Genomic DNA, 19,701 nt, shown 5'->3' with positions numbered 1-19,701 from the left:
GTCTAGCATTACAGTGGGAAGGAGAAGAGCAGGGAGTGTAGAAGCACAATGCCCATCTTTGTCATGTCTGAACTGCCCTACCATCATAAGATACTGGATACCAATGAGCGTAATTCCTGTTAATGACAGAGATGCAGCTGGGTGGAAAATGGACACTTGGAGAGTATTCAAAAATAAAAATAATTACAATGTGACCGTTGTAATATTCACCACAGAGTTCACAGAGCTGGGTTACAAGCCAGACATCTTTTTTAAAAAAAGAAGAAGAAATGAGGGGTAGGAACCATATTTCAATCTTCATTCAAGAATCCCAAGTTGTAACCTGATGTCTCAGCTCCTCAGAAGGACTTAGCCTACAAGATCCCTCCCTGGGGGCCTCCAGACTGTGGCTAATTTTGTGTGGGATTCAACCAAACTCTGGCAAATTCAGGTTGTGCAGTTCTTGTTGACTGGGAGGTCTTGTGCAACAAACCAAGTCCCACCCCTGTGCTTTTTGAGATAAATAACAAGATGGAGACAGACATCCCAACTCTAGGGGGCGAGGGGTCTTTGGCCCCTTCAATATTTGTTTAACGTCTGCAGAAATGCTCTCATCATCCTGATTTAAGCCACCAAGCTGCAACAGACAAGCTGCTCTCAGCTGGAGGTGTCTAAGAGAGTTGGGATGGGAGCACAGGCAGGCAGGGAGAGGGGATTTGATTCAGTTTTCAGTTAAAGACAAATCTGCGGAATTTTCACTTTATGGAACCAAATGCAAACCAAACCACAGCCATCCTTCAAAATTCACAATTTTCCAAATCTTGCAATGCAGTTCTCCAGCCAAGTAGTGTGCACAAAATTCACACGCCAAGTGAAAATAACACAACATACAGCATGCAATCAATTAGGAGAAATTGCTTTGCAGAAATGTGTATAATAGAAGAAAAACGAAAACGCTGATGAATTTTCATCAGGGCTCTTTTTTTGTTTGCTTTAATGGCAAACCGATGTGGAAATGGGGAGAACGCAACTTAAGATGGGAAAAAGTAGAAGCTGAAATGGACAGACTCCACCTCCCCACGAACGAACAAGGGTGAAGCAGTGGCAACTCAATGGAGGCTACCCGCACTCCCTTCCTTCTCTCCCCACTGCATGAATACTCAAGTTTCTTACAATGACTTGTTTTTGGTACCTGCAGATCCATTTACAGGACAAAAGGCGTTTGACGCACCATCAAGACAATAATAAAATTCTGGTACAGGACACAAATATATTCCTACTTGAAAGTCTACTAAATTCTGATTTTGAGGCAACATCCATCATGCTGGCAAATATGTAAATACCCAGAAAAAGCAGCATAATCCTTTGCACATTTACTCAGATGTAGGCCTCATAGGATCAACTGGCTCTTGCTTCCTAGTAAGTTTAGCCTAAGTTAGTTGCCTTCGATTCGGTTGTGGTGGTGCAGCATTTGTAGATTAAGAAACAAGACTGCATTCCTTCTCATTTCCTCAAGCGGATCCTTATTTGGAATCACTCACTGGATCACAATACAATTGATTCCAGAGGCTGCTTGGACACCAGCTATAACATTTATCAGACGAAATATTAAGAAGGATTATCTTCATTTGTATCGTTTTAAAAAAAGAAAAAGTTTTGCACTATACCCCAGTCAGTCTTTTCCTCCCAGTTAACCTGTGGACAAACCTGAGGGAATCTGTTGGCCTTTCATCTCCCAATCCCTCTTTTCCATCCAAGGTATTAATTGTATCTGTGTCTTGGTAATCTGTTTGGCCTGTTTCCACAGCACTCAGACATTTTCTTCATGGCTCGCCGTGCAAAATCCACTTTGCCCCTGTCTTTGCGTATGGCTGTGTATTCGTACGCTTTCAGCTTGATGTAATAGTCTGAGAATTTGTTGTACAGGACGGAGATGGGCATTCCGTTCAGAATGATCCCGAAAGCGATGCAGAGGAAAGCAAAGAGCCGTCCGAGGTGGGTTTCCGGACACATGTCTCCATATCCAACAGTAGAAATGCTTACCTTGAAAAGCAAACACAAAACAAGGCAGTTACTCAGAACATCCAAGCCACCTTTCTATGCTGAGGACAGAGGGGTCATTTAGAGACTGGTCTCTGAAGGACAGAGGCAGTATTTTTTCCTCCCCATTGCAGTGTTGGGCAGGAAAGAGAGATTCCTCTGCAATAGATACGAGAATCTGACTCTGCTCTTCCCATCCCTGAAGACCAGAGATGGCGTTTGTCCTCCCCATCACAGTGCACAGAGGAAGGTGCCCATGGGGGCGATTCTCAAACTGCCACTTCTTCACAACACAGTGAACTCATGCATGCATAAACTGCACACCATTTAGCTGCCTTTCCCTCCTTTATGTGACAATGATCTCTTTCTATGAATGATGGTGTGTTTGAGCAACTTCTGAGCCGCAGCAGTGTCCTCAGTAAACATGGCCAAGCACGTCAATGTCGGTTTCTCATTTCCCCAATCCTAAATTCAGTTCTCTATAGCAGTGTTTCCCAACCTTGGGCCTCCAGCTGTTTTTGAACTACAATTCCCATCATCCCTGACCACTGGTCTTGCTAGCTGGGGATGATGGGAGTTGTAGTCCAAAAACAGCTGGAGGCCCAAGGTTGGGAAACACTGCTCTATAGTTATACATCAGTTTGTGAATTTTCCAAACATACAAAAAAATCCTCATGAAAATTCACCAGCATTTCCCTGCAATTTTCTCGTGTGATACCATTTCATATACAAACTTGCCTAATATACATTTGTTTTTTGCTAAGCCTTTTCCACTAATATAACACATTTTGTATGCCATTTTCACAAATTACTTGGCTGGAGAACTGCATTGCAAAATTCAGATTGATGCAAATGTCGAAGGATAGCTGTGTTTTCATTTGGTGAGTTCACCTTTAAATATGAACTGAATCCAATCCCCCCCCCCCCCATTCCTCCTTGTCAGCTGCTGATTTGACACCTTGGTTTTCTGGGAAGCAGGCAGTGGCAGCAGGCAGTGGTGAAATGGGCTGGGGGTGACAGGAGCAGGTCCCTCAGACCATTTATTTCCACTCTCTACCCATCCGTGGTCCTAGGAATGTCTTTCCTGAGTGTCTTTTTCAAGATCTCTTGTTTAGGTTTGGGCCACCGTACCTTGGTCACCCGGGACGCGGGTGGCACTGTGGATTAAACCGCAGAGCCTAGGACTTGCCGATCAGAAGGTCGGCAGTTCGAATCCCTGCGGCGGGGTGAGCTCCCGTTGTTCAGTCCCAGCTCCTGCCAACCTAGCAGTTCGAAAGCACGTCAAAGTTCTAGTAGATAAATAGGTACCACTCTGGCGGGAAGGTAAACGGTGTTTACATGCGCTGCTCTGGTTCACCAGAAGTGGCTTAGTCATGCTGGCCACATGACCCAGAAGCTGTACGCTGGCTCCCTTGGCCAATAAAGCGAGATGAGCGCCGCAACCCCAGAGTCGGTCACGACTGGACCTAATGGTCAGGGGTCCCTTTACCTTTACCTTGGTCTATACTGGTTGAAAACTGCAACCAATTCCATGCTGGCATTGAAGTCAATGTTGCTCCATTTGCCTGTTTCAGAATTATGGTGGAGCTTCGTTTATTTTATGAGTCATTTGTTTTAAGACATTTATTTGCCACCTTTTGCCAAAAAGGCCACAGGGCAATTCACATAGGAATGTAATAAACAACAAGCCGGTCACCTTTTGTTTCTCCCATTTGTGAAAAATGACAGGGCAGCAGCGCCTCCTTCCCGTAATATAATAATAATAATAATAATAATAATAATAATAATAATAATAATAATAATAATAATTTATTTATACCCCGCCCATCTGGCTGAGGTTCCCCAGCCACTCTGGGCGGCTCCCAGTCAAGTGTTAAAAACAATACAGCATTAAATATTTAAAACTTCCCTAAAGAGGGCTGCCTTCAGATGTCTTTTAAAGATAGGATAGCTGCTTATTTCCTTCACATCTGAAGGGAGGGCGTTCCAAACGTAGGGCGCCACTACCGAGAAGGCCCTCTGTCTGGTTCCCTGTAACTTCACTTCTCGCAGTGAGGGAACCACCAGAAGGCCCTCGGCGCCCGATCTCGTGTCCGGGCAGAACGATGGGGGTGGAGACTCTCCTTCAGGTATACAGAACTGAGGCTGTTTAAGGCTTTAAAGGTCAGCACCAACACTTTGAATTGTGCTCGGAAATGTAATGGGAGCCGATGCAGATCTCTCAGGACCAGCGTTATGTGGTCCTGGTGGCCACTCCCAGTCACCATATCCAGGCTGTCAAGGTTCTTGGTTGTGCTGTCTCCCTAAGTACACTTTGGCCTTCTCCCCTCTGCTCTACCTATCTTCAGGAACGCTTGCTAGGAAGGCGGATTCTCCTGTTGATACTCCTGCAACTTGGAGAAGGAATGTTTGCAGGGTGGACAAGGGGTTGGTGGAGGAGGAGGCCAGAACAAAACAAGGAGCTGAATTCCCCCCCTGTTTTCAGGGACCCTTAAAGCTGCAAGATATGGGGAAAAACAGAGATTGGTGGGTGGTGGTGGAAGAGCCGAGTGCTGGGAAATTCTTTGTCCGAAGAATGGCGTCTCACTTTGCATTTGTCTTTCTGCTGACCTTATCCTGCAATCGTTATTATAGCCCATGCCAAGGTATTATAGGGATGTAGAGATAACAGTGAAAGAAATGGCTCCAGACAGAATGTGCATTGGGCTCTCCTTCCCTTTTTCGTGCCTTGGCTTCCGTCTGGCAGCATCCAGTGCAATATTCACTGGAAAGGCAGCCATGCAGTGGGGAGGGCATTTTCCTCTTTTCCCCCAAAGAAAAAAGGAGCCTGATGTTTCAGATGAGTGAAATGTCCTGCTCCCTCCCTGAGTCTGCAGCAAGCGAGCTTATTTGTCAGATGCACCTGGCGCATTTGATGGTCTAAAAGGGATTAGTTTTGTGGCCTGATGGAAATTAACTCACTGGAATTGAATGTTAATGCAGGAGGGAGATCTCCGAAAATAAACAGCCAGAAGAGAGAGCCAGGAGTCCTGGTGGGGAATTTTTCACGTGTGTTTCTTTATGCCTTGGTGGGATGAGGATCGGAGGAAGGATAGGCGTCAACTCTGGGGGGTCCTGATCCCTTTGCCCCCAATAAAATATTTTTGGGGGTTGGACCCCAATATTTTCTGCAGGTTGGTGCCTCCCTCCCCAGCCACTTCCCCCCACTTGGGCACTGCCCTCTTTTCCCAGCTTGTCTCCCGGCTTTTGGCACCTGCTTTGGTCCTTCTCACCTTGACTGGGCCAAGTGAAAAATACGCACTCAGAACTAGGTGCTGCTGTTGTCTACAGGTGTCTGCAGCGGTGCAGGATTCAACCATGGGGTAGGGGCATCTGCTCCACTGTTGGAGCATGGGGAAGATGCAGGAGAGTGGGATTTGGGATTTGGGAGGGTTCGTTATGCCACCAGCCACCAGCCCAGACCAACCAGCAGGATGAGAAGATGGGTTTAGATAGACATTCCTGCAACCAGTGCTTTTTTTCTGGGGCTTCTCAAGGTCATGCAACACCGGCACTTTTTTTCCTAGAAGAAAAGCTCTGCCTGCAGCCTCATGCTGGAGTTGTTCCCATTGCTGGTGTTCATTGGTCACACCCACAACATTCATTTGGAACACTTTTCTACCACTTTCAGAGCGCTGCCTCCCCCCAAAGAACCCTGGGAACAGTTATAGGTGCTGGAATCACAGTTCTAAGAGGGCATCTCCTACCAACTCTCAGCTCCCCTGATTCTTTGGGGGAAGCCTTGACAGTTAAAGTGGTGCAAGAGTGCTTTCAATGTGGTTGCAAGTTACCGTGTGATTGTCATTTTTCTCCCCAGAACAATACCTGCTAAGCCAGGGGTGGGAAACCTTTGACCTCCAAGCAGGCCACTCCCTTTAGAACAGTGGCCCTCCAGATGTTGCAGGACTTGAGGGTTCATTTGTGGAAACAATATACTTCTTTCTAGATTAATCACAATTGCCTAAAATGGAAATATTTAGCAGCTAATGGATGACCATTTTCATAATCTCTCTCTCTCTCTCTCTCTCTCTCTCTCTCTCTCTCTCTCTCTCTCATCTATCTATCATCATCTATCATCTATCTATCATCTATATCTATCTATCATCTATCTATATCTATCTATCTAGTGTGGTGTAGTGGTTAAGAGCGGTAGACTCGTAATCTGGGGAACCGGGTTCGCGTCTCCGCTCCTCCACATGCAGCTGCTGGGTGACCTTGGGCCAGTCACACTTCTTTGAAGTCTCTCAGCCTCACTCACCTCACAGAGTGTTTGTTGTGGGGGAGGAAGGGAAAGGAGAATGTTAGCCGATAAAGCGGGATATCAAATCCAAACAACAACTCCTCCTCCTCCTCCTCCTCCTCTTCTTCTTCTTCTTCTTCTTCTTCTTTCATCTCTCTCTCATCTATTTATCATCTATCTATCATCTATCTATCATCTATCTATCTATCTATCTATCTATCATCTATCATCTATCATCTATCTATCATCTATCTATCATCTATCTATCTATCTATCTATCTATCTATCTATCTATCTATCTATCTATCATCTATCTATCTATCATCTATCTATCTCTATCTATCTATCATCTATCTATCTCTATCTATCTATCATCTATCTATCATCTATCTATCTATCTATCTATCATCTATCTATCTATCTATATCTATCTATATCTATCATCTATCTATATCTATCTAGCTCTATCTATCTATCTATCTATCATCTATCTATCTATCTATCTATCATCTATCTATCTATCTATCTATCTATCTATCTATCTATCTATCATCATCTATCTATCTATCTATCTATCTATCTATCTATCTATCTATATCTATCTATCATCTATCTATCATCTATCTATCTATCTATCTATCTATCTATCTATCTATCTATCTATCTATCATCTATCTATCTATCTATCTATTATCTATCTATCTATCATCTATCTATCTATCTATCTATCTATCTATCTATCATCTATCTATCTATCATCTATCTATCTATCTATCTATCTATCTATCTATCTATCTATCTATCATCTATCATCATCTATCTATCATCTATCTATCATCTATCTATCCCCACACACCATATATATTAGCCTTAAAGGGGAAGGGTTATCAGAAGAGCTTTCCAGCTAAGCTCTAACATGCTTTCATAAATTGGCAGGATGCAATTTATATTCTATAGCTTCTCTAGTTTCTGTAGCACTTCTAGTTTCTGCTCACAAGTCTGTTCACATAATCTGCTGTCCAAAGTTAACACCCCCTGAACCTGCTCCAAACTTGGGTTTATTTACCTATCCAAAGGGATCAATCAAGGTCACGTCACACAAGATGAGTTTGATCGCAGGAGATGTTTGTGCTGCTGAAAAATGTACGAATCCCATGCACCATCTTTCACATGTGCCAGCATTTTGCCATATGCAGGGAAGTTCCCATGGGAAGAATGTGGACACCGGCACAAGGAACAGGGTTTTTGGTTTTAGTGAAGTGATCGCCTTGTTGCCTTCACATTTGATTAGTGCTGGTGACTCAGCAAAGACTTTGGACACCAAAGCAATATGGAAAATCTGAACACTCAGGGGGTAGAGCTCTGTACGCAGCTTGGCGCTAGCTACCCGCCAGTGTAGTCAACCCTAAGCTCGATGTCCCAGTCAATGGAAGGCTTTGTTCCTGTGCTCTTATTGCTGAACTATTTGCAGGATGAGCCTCTGTCCTTGGGCTACTAAGACCTCCTGATTCCTCCAGCTGCGCTAGAAGGAATGTCCATTTCCCCATCCCTGGTGGCTTAGGATGCATTTCAACTAGAGACCTATAAATTATAAGCTCCGTATTGCATTACAAGCAACTGAGCCAGAGGGTCTTCCCGTTTTGTTATTTTTGTCTGCGGCTGGCTCAGTGCAAATGCAATTTTTAAAAAATCATTTTGGGCTGTGTTGTAGCTGCGATCACCAGCTGTCTGGAAAGCCTTGTGACGGTCAGCTGCTCTTATTTTCCTATCTGGAAATTGTTCATCCACGGGCACATTTGGAAACGAAACAAAACTTCTGTAGGGACAGATTCCTAGCTCACCTTTCCCCCAGATTCCCAGCCTCATCTTTTTAACTAAGAGCTAATATGTGCCCCCTTTTGATTGCATCGCTAAACCGCTGAGCAGAGCTGCTTTTGTAAACTCGCTTTGGAAGGAATGTGAAACCACCCCCACAGCCTCCCTTATGTATCTGCTACAAAAATACCAGCAGCAAGCTGTCAAGTAGGCACAGATAGGTCACGGCAAAGTTAAGGCCAGGCAGACATGTGCTTTCCCTTCTCGTTTCCTTCTTCCCCTTTCTCAGCGAGAAGCAGCACAAAGTCTGTGGTACAGCCGCAAAGAGCTCTCTGGTTCAAGCTCAGCTGCACTGATTTTAGCCTGATCTGCTATAGGAAAGCTAATGGATGTGTGTGCATGCATGCATGTTCTGTAAAGTCAACACTCTGAACAGATGTTTGGAAAGCCAGGCATGGGGGGGACCCTGCCGCTTCCAAAACAGGCACGCTTGCAAGCGAAGGGGGGGGGGGAGCCAATGAACGAGCATCACATTGCCAGGGAGGTACTTACGGCAGCCCACCACCAGGCATGGGGGATGCTGGTGAAGTTTGTGCTGGAGACATCGTGTTCCACAGTGTAGACCATGGCGGAGAAGGCAAAGATCCCCAGCGCAATGAAGAGCAGGAGGCAGCCCACCTCCTGGTAGCACTGGCGCAGCGTGAAGCCAAATGCGCGCAGGCCCGTCGAATGGCGGGCCAGCTTCAGGATGCGGAAAATGCGCATGAGGCGCATGATGCGCAAGACCTGCCCCACCTTCCCCACCCGCCCCACTTTCTCTATGTCGTTTTCGTGCTGGGAGCCTTGCCCCCGAGGCTGGTCCTCGTCCACGAAGCGCTCCAGGAGGAGCTGGAGGTACAGGGGCAGGATGGCGATGAGGTCCACAGCATTGAGGGCGCTGCTGACGAAGCAGCGGATGTCCGGGGTGGAGACCAGCCGCAGCACGTACTCCAGGGTGAAGAAGGCGATGCAGAAGGTCTCCACGTGCTCCAGCAAAGGCCTCCTCTCCTGGGTGGCCTTGTCCCTGTGCTGCATCTCCTCCACCGTGTTGAGAGCCAGCGCCACCACTGAGATGAGCACGAAGAAGCTGGAGGCCACCCCCATGGCTTTGGCCGTGGTGGAGGAGAAGGGCTTCTCCATGAGGTTCCACAGGCGCCAGCGATGCTCGGCGTAGCGCATGTGGCGGAAGAGGTGCTCGCTCTCCTGCACGGCCGCTTGGGCCCGCAGCTCCCTCTGCACCTTGAGCTGCTCGTTCAGCTCATCCCGCCTCTCCTCAAAGCAGATGCGGCAGCAGCGGGGCGTGTACTTGAGGCGGACCCCCCAGTAGCTCAGCTCCTCCAGGAAGCTGCGGGGACACAGCTCGTCCCGCACCCGCAGCACCCCGGAGGCGTAGAAGTTGTAGACCAGCTGGAAGACGGCCGGGTCCCGGTCAAAGAAGTACTCATCGCCCTGAGCTGCGTAGTCGTCGCAGAGGCCCAGCTGGCGCCAGCGGTCGGTGGAAGTGGCCAAGCGGCCCAGGCGGGTGGTGGGGTAGATGGCCACCGCCTGGTACGTCAGGCGGTAGCTTTGCCCGCCCACGTTGATGTTGAGGATGGAGGACGACGTGGTGGCTCCAGCTGGGAAGGCTGGGCTGAAGGGAAACATCGAGGGGAGCCCCTTCTCCTCTTCCTCGCCCTCTTCCTCCTCATCGTCCAAGCAGGAGTAGCTGCTCTCAACTTCCTGGGCCAGCTGCAGTGGGGTTCCCCAGTTAGAAGCACCAAAGCCCCCAGTCCCCCCAGTTTCGTTGCTTCCCACGGTTGCATCCCAGGTGGCCCCCGGGCGAGATTCAGTTTTATAGTCCGAGATCAGAGGCTGCTTTCTTTGCTTAAGGTTCCACATGCTTCCCCTTAGCGTTTGGTGGTGGGTGCGAAGCTTCTTCTGGTTGCCTTCTCCTTCCTGCCCGGAGCATCTGCCGCCGGAGCCGTTTTACGTTTCTTTTCCGACCGACCAGCAGCTCCAGTTGTTGCAAAAACTCAGTGTGGGTTCCAGGCACATGGGGACTGCTGTTGACCGCTTTAATCTTGCTGACAGGGAAGATCTGAGTGCTTAGAGAAGGGGATTTAAAGGCTATTATCCTGTTTCAGCCTCCGCTCCCTCTATCTGTGACGTGAATGATTATGGATCCAGAAATCTGTGGATAATCAGTCGAAAAATAATAATAAGCGTAGAAGAGTCATTACTGCTAATAAAAATAAAATCAAAGGGCTTCTATTTGTGTCACCTCAGCACATACTCAGAAGAGACTTTCCTATGAAGGAGCAACAATGGATATTTTTCGGAATTATCCAAGAGACTTTCATCTCATCCCCGATTTCCTATGTTTTCTTCCTCCTCCTCCTCCTCCTCCTCCTCCTCCTCCTCCTCTTCTTCTTCTTCTTCTGTATATCAACTGCTCTTAGAGCCGTTCCTTATGTTTACAGCCCATTTTACAGGCAGAAAAACCAACACTTAAATTTGCTGGGGTTTCTGAGAGTCAATGCAAGCGTTAATGTCAAATATTATGTAAAACAAGGGTAGCAAACATTGCTGCGCATAAATTGACATTGACTGCAGAACTCGGCAACTGCAAAATGCCAGATTTCGTTCTTTTGTTTTTAGATCAGGTTTCTAGACGTCAAGGCTATGAAGACAAGACTTGAAATTGACAGCGATTTGACAATGCCTGGTCAAATCTCAGAGGCCAGAGGTCGACGATCCAAAATTTCCAGTGTCAGATTCATCAGGTGGAGCTGCAGAAAGGTAGCTCTTTTCTCCCTGCTTTGACTTGCAAAAGGGTGAATAAATTAGGCAAAGCATGTCATTATATGCATCCTTGCTTAATTATAAAGGATTACAATTCCGCTTCTCGGAATTTGGATTAACTTGCTTCTGAATTTCCAGGGTGTGTGTCTGTTTGTGTGCTGAGGAGAGAGTGCTCTGATCATCATCCAACCCCTTGTGTGTACCTAACGGAGCTTAAAGATGGACTTGCCCACCTGGAGAAAACACCTCAAGGTGAGGCATCCGAAGTGGCAGGCAAGCATCGTGCACAAGGGAAGGGCCAGAACTCAGTGGACAGAGAACACACTCTGAAGGCACAGGGTCCCAAGGTCAATTCCTGGCATCTCCCGATCCGGTTGGGAAAGTCTCTTGCTTGAAACCCTGGAGAGCAGCTGCCAGCCAGAGCTGGAAGTATGGAGCTCAACCAATAGCCTGACTCAGTATATGGCAGCTAAGGGATGGGGATTTAATTTGGGTTTCATTTACAGGTGAGCTTGCCAGATTTTCACGTTCTGAAGCAGTTACATGAGCAGACATCTTTTGAAATCTGCAGTGCAGTGCAGAATCTCACGAAAATGCATACACCGGGGCAGATTGTGCATAAAAATCCATATATTAGTGAGAGTAAATACAAAAATGCATTATTTTTATCCTGTATTCTATTCTGTGAACTGCCCTGAGATCTGTTGATGAAGGGTGGTATATAAATTTAATTTTAAAAAAATTGAAAAAAGAAATTGCTTTGCAAACATGTGCATTAAGCAAAATTGCAGACAACGTTGTGTTATAGAAGGAGAAATTTGCATGAAGAATTTTCACGAGGATTTGATTTTTTAAAAAAATTATTTTTGCAAACTGATGTGGCCATGTGGAGAAGTGAATTTATGATTGGGAAAGGGTGCTCTACACTAACTAGCAGAGCCTCTCCAAAGTCTCAGGTGAGAATTCCTGGCAGGGCTGCCTCTGGGGATCCATTTCGGTGGAGATCTCGGTTAGCGAAAGTCCTGGTATTGGTGGCATGAGTCTGTTTTGCTGAGCTCTGGCTCAGGGGGAATTTTGTGTCAAAACTTGTATGCCAGATTCTATCCAAGATATCCTGCTTGCAGTAGAAGAGTGTGTCATAGGATTACTGTATTTTTCGCTCTGTAAGATGCACCAGACCACAAGACGCACCTAGTTTTTGGAGGAGGAAAACAAGGAAAAAAATATTCTGAATCTCAGAAGCCAGAACAGCAAGAGGGATCGCTGCGCAGTGAAAGCAGCAATCCCTCTTGCTGTTCCGGCTTCTGGGATAGCTGTGCAGCCTGCATTCGCTCCATAAGACGCACACACATTTCCCCTTACTTTTTAGGAGGGAAAAAGTGAGTCTTATAGAGCAAAAAATACAGTAAGCTGGAAGGGAATTTTCTCCCACCCCATTGCTTTTGATGGAAAACTATATTTGTGCACGAGGACTTAGTGCGGACGGCAAGCTTTTCTCCTGCTCCCCCCCCCCCTCACACAGTTGCTTTGCGGAGACTGGGCTCCCTGGCAGCTTAAATCTGACTTGTGGGTTGGACTGAATGTCAAATATTTACTGGCACAATTCCCCAAATGCTTGCCATGAACAAACAACCTGGAACTCTGTAATATTTGATCACGCAAGTGCCCTTTTGTTTGGTGGCTATCTTCTCTCTGTTTGGGGCAGTTCTTGTTGAATTGTTCATCGCAAAGAGTCTGCATGGTTTTTTGTTGCCCCGCTCAGATTTTAAAACGCTCCTGGGTGTGTTTGTTTGGCTTTGGCAGTGGGGCTGGGCGGGGAGGCATTGAATTTCCATGTGGCTCTTTGCCCCAGAGAGATGCTCTAGATAACAATGCATTGTGGGGAGATTTATGGGTGATGTTTTCCTGCCCCCTTGGCTTTGTTGTGGGTAGTATACATAGGGAAGCGTTATTCAAATAAAGCAACTGTGACTTGGCAATGGAAATAATTCAAGAAGGTGCGCACTGGCCTAGTGAATAGTTATGGGGCATCAGAAACTAAAGCACTGCTAAGCAGCAGAAGATCAGCCCCTCGGACCTCTGGAAGCCCCATCTATCAGCAAGATGTGGGGGAAAGGAAAGAAGAAAACCCGTAAGATCCATGCGGACAGAACCAGAAGTGTCAAGAGGATGAGGAGGGAAGGAATTATTTGACACAGTTTAGATTTCTTCCCCCAACCCCCCAAAAAGGCTTGCAATGAAAGCTCAGCTGAGCTGAGGACAGGTTCTTCCATTGCTCGTTTCATGTGCCATGATTCTCCCTGCTATTTTCCCTCTCTTTCAAACGTCACACAAACCCCTTCTGGGATAAATATGCTTTCTTACATTTGCTTTGGGAAGGGCTGTTTTCCTCTAGGCTGGACACAAGCCTATAAAATGAATGTGTTGATTTGATCTCTTGGGTCACACTGAAAGCTGGCCTGTTAGATTTGCACCAAAGAGAGTGAATCTTCCGTGATTCAAAGGGCACATTCACAGCATACATGGAAAGCACACTCGTTCCCTCTGAAGATTCCTGGAAAATAGTTTGTTAAGGCAGCTGGAAATTGTAGCTCTGCAAGGGGAAAACTACAGTTCCCAAGATTCTTTGGGGGAAGTGGTGAGCTTCAAACGCATAGTGGGAATGACCTAAGATCCTGGGCTCAGCTGCAGGCTTTGGGGAGTAAGATGGGGTGTCCCTCACCTTTATTTATCAGTTTTATTATCTTGCTATTTTATCTGGTGCTGAATTATTCTGTTTGTTTTCTTGCTACGCTGCCGGGCTGAATGATTTAGTTGCTGCGACTGATGTTTTTAACTGATGTTTCATGGCCTTACTGGCAAACTTGCCGGGAAAATCTGAAGCCTCCCATATTGGTAAATACCTTCTAGAGGATAGGTCAAATGATATTACACTGACCGTGGCAAAGTTTATTTCGGAGGTCACAAGAAACCATATCACACTCTAGACATAACTCTCTTTTGCCTGTTGTTTGGTTGTTTTAACTGTATTTTATTTTGAAATTGTTTTGTGGGTCTATGGACCGCAATAAAGATATTTGATTTGAATTTAAAAATAATATTGCAAACTGATGTGGAAAAGTGATGAATTGAATTGAAGGCTGGGAAAGTGAGGAAGCAAAGAGAAGCCTAAACTGACAGATTCACTTGTCCCTCATGACTGCCTCTTCCCAGCAAAGTTTTTGTGCTTTTAGCTGCTGCCCAGCAATGAGAATGACAACAAACAAAGCTCTTTTGAGTGTGGCAATGCAGGGATGGGAAAGTTCTGCCTGTTGAATTTCTGCCTGTTAAAAAGGTAAAGGGACCCCTGACCATTAGGTCCAGTTGTGGCCGACTCTGGGGTTGCGGCACTCATCTCGCTTTATTGGCCGAGGGAGCTGGCGTACAGCTTCCGGGTCATGTGGCCAGCATGACTAAGCCGCTTCTGGCGAACCAGAGCAGCGCACGGAAATGCTGTTTACCTTCCCGCCAGAGTGGTACCTATTTATCTACTTGCACTTTGACGTGCTTTCGAACTGCTAGGTTGACAGGAGCTGGGACCGAGCAATGGGAGCTCACCCCGTCACGGGGAATCGAACCGCCAAGCTTCTGATTGAAAAGTCCTAGGCTCTGTGGTTTAACCCACAGCGCCACCCACGTCCTGCCTGTTACTCACTAGCTAAAGACAGGGAGTTCCTCTGGAAAGTGGCAACTTCTCTGTTAAGTGTTGCATAAACTTCTACTAAGGCAATAGACCAATGCCCAACACACTTGCCTTTGCCCTGCAGAGTTTTAAATGAGCTCCGCCAGGGAGCTAGACAATCCATCATTCTCTGCATGAAGGCTTGTTATCTACATGGTGACGGCAAATATAAGGCCCACCAATCAGGACACAGAGCCAGCAAACACTTGTGAGCAGGTGCTAAAGAAGCCAGGGGAAAAATATATACATTGCTTTCTCTGAATTAAGGCTCAGGGCAAATGGGATATCCCCCTACTGCCACTCAGCTGAGAAACATGATTAGCTTATATCAGTGCAAGAGGATGATAAACTGAACTGCAAATGTCAGTGCGTTCCCACAGAGCAGATTCCTCCATTTTAAAAGAGGAATATTTGAAAATGTCAGGTAGATCTGAAGATGTAAAAAAAGCCAAATAAATAAAAACTGAAGCTTTAAAATGTCAGAATTGAGAAAGTTCTAACTTCTATGCAGCTGAAAATGCCGGGAAGAATTCTCTAATTTTCTTGTGTGCTTTGAGTCGCTAGATCACACACTGATCCCTTTTGATTCCAGCAAAGATAAAGCTCTTCATTTCAGCAGTTCCAAACATTCTGGGGTGTTTCAGGGTTTGCGAACAGTATGAAACCAGCGACATAGCACTGTCGTTCCAAGGGACCCTGTGGGGTAGTGATCTGGGTGCTGGCCAAAGTTTGGGGGAGACCAAGGTTCAAATCCTCCCTTAGCCTGACCTACCTTGCACGGTTATTTTGAGGATAGAATAGGGAGGCTCCAGGTCTCCTGCCTCGAGTTCCCTAATCCCTGCCCTTTGGCCGGACTTCCTGGGGTTGAGAATAGCTGAAGCTCAGCAACATTTGGAGGGCCAAAGGTTCCTCACACTTGGCTCCAAAAATGTGCATTTGTGATGTCAGAATGAAGTTAAGTGGTTTTTAGCAGCAATGTTATAAAGGAATATGTAAAAATGGATTGTTAACAGGTGATAATTTAAAGTTATAATATATTAAGAGAAAGGATTAAGATAAAAACAAAGAGGGAAAGGATTTGCAGAATTAACTATTTGAACTGGAATACAAGAAAGGGAGGTGTGAGGAGGTCAGGGAAACAAGCAAACGAAAGACAAGATATGGAAAGATTGATTTGTTTTTAACTGTTTTTATTTTTATGTACTTTGTATTTTCTTTTTGCTTCTTTTCTTTTTCTTCTTTTTGTAATATTTTTAAACTTTAATAAATATCTTTTGGGGGAAAAAGTGCATTTGTGTGAGAGGAAGAATGACTCCATTTAATCTAAGGGTGTGCACCGAGAGACTTTCTTGTTTCTGCAGTCGTTGTCCAAGCAGTACTCTAGAAAATACAGCTTTGTTCTCTTTTTCCTGCCACCAGGGGGAGACTGACGGTGCGAAATGCAAAACAGGCAAAGCAGAGCTGTGGTCTCTGTCCCACTTGCGGCTTGTCATCGTTCTGTGTGCAGCCATCAACTCTAAAATTTGACATGGGGGAAACAGCAGAAGAAGCAGAGGCAGAGGGGAACCTTGTGCTTCTTTCCTTCTGGCATCCTTAGGCTGAGTCACAGAAGCAGAGCCTGGGTGCCCAGTTGGTGTCCTCAAGGTGGTGCTGGACTCTAGCTCCAATGATGGTGGTGGTGGTAATAATAATAATAATAATAATAATAATAATAATAATAATAATAATAATAATAATATATTATTTATACCCCGCCCATCTGGCTGGGTTTCCCCAGCCACTCTGGGAGGCTCCCAACAGAATATTAAAAACACAATAAAAGATCAAACATTTAAAACTTCCCTGAACAAGGCTGCCTTCAGATGTCTTCTAAAAGTCAGATAGTTGTTTATCTCCTTGCCATCTGATGGGAGGGTATTCTGCAGGGGAGGCGCCACCACTGAGAAGGCCTTCTGACTGGCTCCCTGTAACCTAACTTCTTGCAGTGAGGGAACCACCAGAAGGCCCTTGGAGCTGGACCTCAGTGTCCGGGCAGAACGATGGGGGTGGAGACGCTCCTTCAGGTATACTGGACTGAGGCCGTTTAGGGCTTTAAATGTCAGCACCAACACTTTGAATTGTACCTGGAAACGTACTGGGAACCAATGTAGGTCTTTCAAGACCGGTGTTATGTGGTCTCAGCGGCCGCTCACATTCACCTTTCTAGCTGCCGCATTCTGAATTAGTTGCAGTTTCTGGGTCACTTTCCAAGGTAGCCCCACTTAGAGCACATTGCAGTAGTCTAAGCGGTAGATAACCAGAGCATGCACCACTCTGGCCAGACAGTCTGTGGGCAGGGAGGGCCTCAGCCTGCGTACCAGATGGAGCTGGTAGACAGCTGCCCTGGACACAGAATTGACCTGTGCCTCCATGGACAGCTGTGAGTCCAGAATGACTCCCAGGCTGCGCACCTGGTCCTTCAGGGGCACAGTTGCCCCATTCAGGACCAGGAAGTCCCCCACACCTCCCAGCTTCTGCTGGGAAGCCCAATGGTCAGGGATGACGGTAGGCAGAGGGCAGCAACATCTGTAGCGCAGAACACTGGCTGCTTCCAGAATGGGCACAAAGGGGGCCGAGTCCAAGGTTTTTGGGGAAAGGGTGGGATTTGGAGAAGGACTGGAAGGGCGTGAGAGAGAGGGCAGGCCTCCTAGGAGGCACTTCCAAGCCCACGGAGCAGTGAGGAAGAAGGGCAAAGAGTTCGAGAGAACAAGCGACTGTCAAACAGCGGGGAACAGCCATCAACAGAGAGATGTTCATGAGGAAAAGTGTAAGGGAAGCAGAAGAGACTAAGAGACTCAGAAGAGCAGCATCCCAGGAGATACAAGGGGCTCCTGCTGAAAGGGGAAACCAGCATATAAAACCAGGGCCGGATTGAGGTTTGATGAGGCCCTAAGCTCCTGAAAGTAATGAGGCCCTTTATATGTCCAGCTGTCCTTTGTCAACAACAAATTGTCACTGTGTTTTTGTGATGAATACAACTACAGTGGTACCTCGGGTTACATACGCTTCAGGTTACATACGCTTCAGGTTACAGACTCCGCTAACCCAGAAATACTACCTCAGGTTAAGAACTTTGCTTCAGGATGAGAACAGAAATCGTGCTCCGGCGGCGTGGCAGCAGCAGGAGGCCCCATTAGCTAAAGTGGTGCTTCAGGTTAAGAACAGTTTCAGATTAAGTACGGACCTCCAGAACGAATTAAGTACTTAACCTGAGATACCACTTTATATGGTAATTTATGGACCTAATAGGTCCATACACAACACAAAAAACTGCTGCTGTATGTAGGTTTTATTTTATTTGTTTTTTTTAATCCTTTCTTTTTGATATATACATCCAGTTTTCCCCCCTTTAATTTTTTTGGGGGCCCCCCAAGAGAGACCTAAGCTAGACCTTATACATAAATCCGGCATTGTATAAAACCTGTTCTCAGCATTTATTATCAGCAGGAAAACTATGCTCTGTTTGCAAATCCCTTTAACAGCCGAAACTCCGACCATGGTGTTCATGGGAGTTTGTCAGCCTGCACTTTAGACAGGTTTTTGGCATTATCGTTCAGACTTCACTTGAACACCCTGTGCTGCTTATCTGATTTTCAGGCTAGACCACAGCATTGTTCTGAGAAGTTCCCTGTCGGATTCGCCATGCCTCTGCGCTCATGGCACTGCCAAAGAAAGAGGGCTGGGCTGGGGAGACGCTTAAGTTCAACTGGTTCTTTTTTCGCCGAAATTCCATTCATACTTCCATTTCTGCAGGCGTTGACTTGGGCGCTGATAGCCTGCCATGCTGTGATGAAATCGAACTCGTGGCAGCTTACACATAAATTATAAAGCACAAGAGTGAGAAGCAAATCTTGCATAATGAACAGCAAATAAGGACAGCATCACAAAGCATCAATTTGCAGAGAGGCAAACGTATGTGTTGTGGATTCACATAGCGCTTTGGGAGGGGTTCTTTCTGGTCCTCTACATTATTTTGAAATAGCCTGCATTGGATCCGGGCTGTATCCAAAGTTATTCCTACTCAGAGAAGATGCATGGAAAGTAAGGAATGTGGGGACTTGAGATCCATGAATTTCAGTGGGTCTACAGTGATAGGAATTTTGAGGTCTTAGATATATGGTAATGTTCATAAGTGTACCAACCAAACACGTACATAGATCAGCACAGGAAGACTGACCTGGAACCATTTTTGATTCCCAAACTGACCAAATGTTTTCTCTGCAAAGTTAAGGAAAATGGAAAAGTCTCCCCATTGTCTTTTCCTTCACAAATCCTGTCTTAAGGGTATGTCTGTGTTTGAATAGGGTGTGAGCCTGTGACCTGGCTCAGGAACTAAGTATTTATCATTACAGTGGTACCTCGCAAGACGAATGCCTCGCAAGACAAAAAACTCGCTAGACGAAAGGGTTTTTTGTTTTTTGAGCTGCTTCGCAAGACGATTTTCCCTATGGGCTTGCTTCGCAAGACGGAAACGTCTTGCAAGTTTGTTTCCTTTTTCTTAAAACCGTTAATACAGTTGCGACTTGACTTCGAGGAGCAACTCATAGAACGCGGTGTGGTAGCCTTTTTTGAGGTTTTTAAAGACTTTGGTGGTTTTTGAAGCTTTTCCAAAGCTTTCCCGACACCGTGCTTCGCAAGACGAAAAAAATCGCAAGACGACAAAACCCGCGGAACGAATTAATTTCGTCTTGCGAGGCACCACTGTACAAAAGACTGGCCAGGCTCCCCAGGCAATCCAATCAAGTAACCTGCCAGACAGGAGATAAACAACGACAAGAGAAAAACAACATTCAAATTTCTGTTTTAGACCGCCTTTTCTGTGATGTAGGTATGATGTATCTGAGGGGTGGTCTTGGGTTACACCCCTTCTGTGATGTATGTATGGTGTTTCTGGGGGTGGTCTTGATCTACAGGGTGGCAATTTCAATAGTCTTTATAAGGCTTTGCACACCATTTTTCTGGGTTCCTCCTCCTCTCCTGCGGGTGAGGTGAGCACCCTGTTGCAACA

At 46.1% G+C, this 19,701-nt stretch overlaps 1 protein-coding gene and 1 long non-coding RNA gene across 2 annotated transcripts; one reads left to right on the top strand and one right to left on the bottom strand.

The window, feature by feature from the left end:
• Positions 1–943: 943 nt before the first annotated feature.
• KCNV2 (potassium voltage-gated channel modifier subfamily V member 2) lies at positions 944–10,148 on the bottom strand. Its single transcript, XM_028713016.2, has 2 exons — positions 8,666–10,148; positions 944–2,022 (listed from the first exon to the last, which is right to left on the bottom strand). The coding sequence occupies exons 1-2, from the start codon at positions 10,028–10,030 to the stop codon at positions 1,741–1,743; spliced, it is 1,647 nt and encodes a 548-aa protein (XP_028568849.1). The 5' UTR covers positions 10,031–10,148; the 3' UTR covers positions 944–1,740.
• A 396-nt stretch (positions 10,149–10,544) lies between these two features.
• On the top strand, positions 10,545–16,495 carry LOC144325948 (uncharacterized). The gene is made up of 2 exons (XR_013391117.1): positions 10,545–10,930; positions 16,074–16,495. It is a non-coding gene; the product is annotated as an uncharacterized LOC144325948 (long non-coding RNA).
• Positions 16,496–19,701: the final 3,206 nt, after the last annotated feature.

Source organism: Podarcis muralis, chromosome 17 (genome assembly GCF_964188315.1).
Source record: "Podarcis muralis chromosome 17, rPodMur119.hap1.1, whole genome shotgun sequence".
Lineage (NCBI taxonomy): Eukaryota > Metazoa > Chordata > Lepidosauria > Squamata > Lacertidae > Podarcis > Podarcis muralis.
Note: the sequence above shows the minus strand (reverse complement) of the source record. Positions and strands in the feature narration are given on the sequence as shown.

Coding starts and splice junctions, on each gene's coding strand:
- KCNV2 (XM_028713016.2), bottom strand. CDS start 10,030: ATGTGGAACCTTAAGCAAAGAAAGCAGCCTCTGATCTCGGACTATAAA. Junction 2,023..8,665: donor ATGCCTGGTGGTGGGCTGCC/GTAAGTACCTCC, acceptor TTGCTTTTCAAG/GTAAGCATTTCTACTGTTGG.